General features: G+C 59.5%; 1 protein-coding gene across 1 annotated transcript in view; it reads right to left on the bottom strand.

The window, feature by feature from the left end:
- The window catches only part of QSOX2 (quiescin Q6 sulfhydryl oxidase 2), a 16,131-nt gene that overhangs the window by 8,534 nt on the left and 4,688 nt on the right, over window positions 1-2,909 (bottom strand). The window contains exons 5-8 of the mRNA XM_014529660.1: window positions 2,235-2,340; window positions 2,002-2,092; window positions 1,158-1,303; window positions 103-237 (exon numbers count right to left, since the gene is read on the bottom strand). Coding sequence (XP_014385146.1) covers window positions 103-237; window positions 1,158-1,303; window positions 2,002-2,092; window positions 2,235-2,340 — 478 coding nt within the window. The remainder of the gene's footprint in view (window positions 1-102; window positions 238-1,157; window positions 1,304-2,001; window positions 2,093-2,234; window positions 2,341-2,909) is intronic.

The raw sequence follows: 2,909 nt of genomic DNA, 5'->3' as shown, positions 1-2,909 counted from the left end.
CCCTGGGAGGCCTGAGCCTCCAGCGAGCTGAGCCCGCAGCTTCCTGTCCACCTGGGCCTCCCAGTGCTCACCTCCCACACCTCCTGTCCAAAGAGCACTTGCCTGTCAAACTCTCTCCACACCACAACTTCAGAATTTTCTTCTTTGCTTGGCTTTTCAGGCAATGCAAGCGATTTTTTCCTCACATCTGGCAACGACTTCAAATAAGAGGAAAAAAATGACCGAAGAGGCTTCATGCTGCGAGAAAGGGGTGGGTGGGTGTGGGCTGAGCCGGAGCCCGAACCTGGCCCTGAGCTGCCCAGGCCCCTTCGTGAGGGAGGGAAGCTGTACTCCCCTCTCCCGCCCTTCACTACAGGTGCCGTGGGTGTGGCCTCGGAGCTGGCCCCACCCCCCTCTCCCCAGGACATGAGACAAACCCACTCTACCCTGAGCCTCAGCTGCTCAGGGACACCCGTCGGCTGTGGAGCCGGCTGAGCACCCGCAGCATCAGCTCTATGACGTGTGGAGGTCTCGGCCTCGGTCCTCCCCTGAGCCTGCTGCTCAATGGGCCCCTCGAGCTACAGGGCGTGTGAAGGCCGACTGAGACCTTCCAGTAGCTCAAGGTCATGCAAAGTGCGCCTCTATGTTACATCGTACAGATGACACTTCCACATAAACGATCCTCGGTCTGAGGGGAACGGCAGTGCTCAGGGAGCTGGGGGAGCAGTAGCTGAGCCTGGCCTGGCCTCTGCTGCAGGCCCGGTGCTCAGTCCTCACGAGCTCAGCCGCAGGTGGTACAGACGCCCAGCTCCACCAAAGCCCGAGGTCCCCAGGCCAGCGGGCGGCGTGAGAACCACTCAGCAGGGCGGAGAGGTGGAGACCCGGCAGGCAGCACAGGTTTTGGACGTGACCTAACCCTTCCGCCCACAACCTTTTCCAATTCGGGATTCTCTCAGGGGCCCCAGTGCAGAGGACAACTGTGCTCTCAGGAAGGAGAGTGGACTGAGGGGATGGAGTCCAGAGCCCACCTGTGCCCACCGCTCACTGGGGAAAGGGGGTGTGCCCCCCCCACCCCCCGACACAGACGCGGACCAGACCATATCCGGTTTGGTGTGAGCTCCCACCCAGATGGTTCTGGGATGCCACCATCAAACAGTCCTTCAGCCAAACTCGCTTACATGTTAATTAACCCGTGGGACCCATTTGGGTAAACCAGGTAACAGGAAGGAACGGAAGAGATGCCAAGCTTCTCCAGAAAGGCCGGGTCGCTGTCCAGTGCTCTCTTCACCGCGATGTTCTCGTACGGACTCAGGTCCAGGATCACCTGCATCAGGAGGGAAGGTCACCCTGGGCCCAGGCGGGTCCACAGGGAGCGGTGCACAGAGGGAGTCCTGCTCACAGAACCAGAGCAGCGTCCCCGGGAATACTCCGCACCTGTCTTCTCCACACCCAGACGGTCACATTTCAGGCAACTGAGCCACGGACACCCCGGCAGAAACCAGACGGTCTGAGGGGACCTGACAGTGGCCCTGTGCGGTACTGTCCCAGCCAGCACATCCTCCACGAAACTGACCATCAAGTGCCCCCCGCCCCCGGGGCCACAGCCCCAGCATCCCCGGACAGCAACAGGGCCCTGGCCTCTGCCTTGTGCCCAGGCGGGGGCAGGGGGAAGAGGACTCGGCTCTGAGCAGAGCTGAGGAGCTGCTGCCTCCACCCTGGCAGCCATCTGGCTAAAAGTTGGGAGCCCAGAATACAGCAAACAAACTGGACTCCAGAGCATAGGAGCAAAGCAGCACCACCAGGCCCAGGTCCCCGCCCCCTGAGCCCTACGCCCACGTGGGGACAAGGCCAGCCCGTGCCCTACTCTTCTCCTGCCCTCAGAGACGCTCCCCCACTGTCTTCTCCACAAACCAGACGATTCACCGAGTAACACAACTACCCGAGTTCTCACCCCTGGAATCTAGGCCCAGGCCCCGTGCTGAACCCATCATGCCGGGACCCGACAGGATACAGACATGGTACCTCACGTCCAACATACGAGCTGTTGCTCTCAAACAGAACAGCCACGTAGCGGCCCTCACGGTTGTCAAGAAGAGAAAGGACGTCGCTGGGCCTTTTAAGAGAAAAAGGCTTTCAGTGTCTCTGGGAACAGGGCGCTGGCCTCCAGGCACAGGGCCCACCCACTCAGTGCACATCTGAGTTTGCAGAATTAATTCGACGCCCAACGTGCCATTTTCTCTTACAGAACCACGCACCGAATAGGGTCCAGAGCCGGGCAGGCGGGAGGCCTGTTTGCATCCGTGTGGTTCTGTAGGAAGTCAATCATGGCTTGTCTCACTGTCTGCAGCTCTCGGTCAGGCCCTGGGGAAGCAACCACCATCACCTTGGTGACCTTACCACATGCCCCCGCCCCCCGGTCCCCAGCGGGGTGCCTCGCCACCGAGAGCTTGGTACAGACAGTGGTGAGTCCAGCAGGAGGCTGCACGGTGAGGTCACAGGGACGTATCGCACAAGGCGTGCAGACACAGGCCGGGCACGCTGACTCCACCCACACCTGGTTCATACCAGGTGGGATGGCCTCTGATTAGAAAGCAGTCACCGTGGGCTGACTGGTCACCGTCTGGGGCCTGATCTGGGTGCCAGCTACCTGGGGGGCCCATTCATAAAAATTCACCAGATGTGCACTTCTCCAATATTTTTTTCAATTACAAAGTTTGCTTTTAAAAAAAATAAAAACTTTATCACGCCCTAGCCGGTTTGGCTCAGTGGATAGAGCGTTGGCCTGAGGACTGAGGGCCTGGGTTTGATTCTGGTCAAAGGGCACATGCCTGGGTTGCGGGCTCGATCCCCAGTGTGGGGCATATAAGAGACAGCCAATCAATGATTCTCTTTCATCACTGATGTTTCTATCTCTCTCTCCCTCTCCCTTC

Source organism: Myotis brandtii, unplaced genomic scaffold (assembly GCF_000412655.1).
Source record: "Myotis brandtii unplaced genomic scaffold, ASM41265v1 scaffold691, whole genome shotgun sequence".
Lineage (NCBI taxonomy): Eukaryota > Metazoa > Chordata > Mammalia > Chiroptera > Vespertilionidae > Myotis > Myotis brandtii.
Note: the sequence above shows the minus strand (reverse complement) of the source record. Positions and strands in the feature narration are given on the sequence as shown.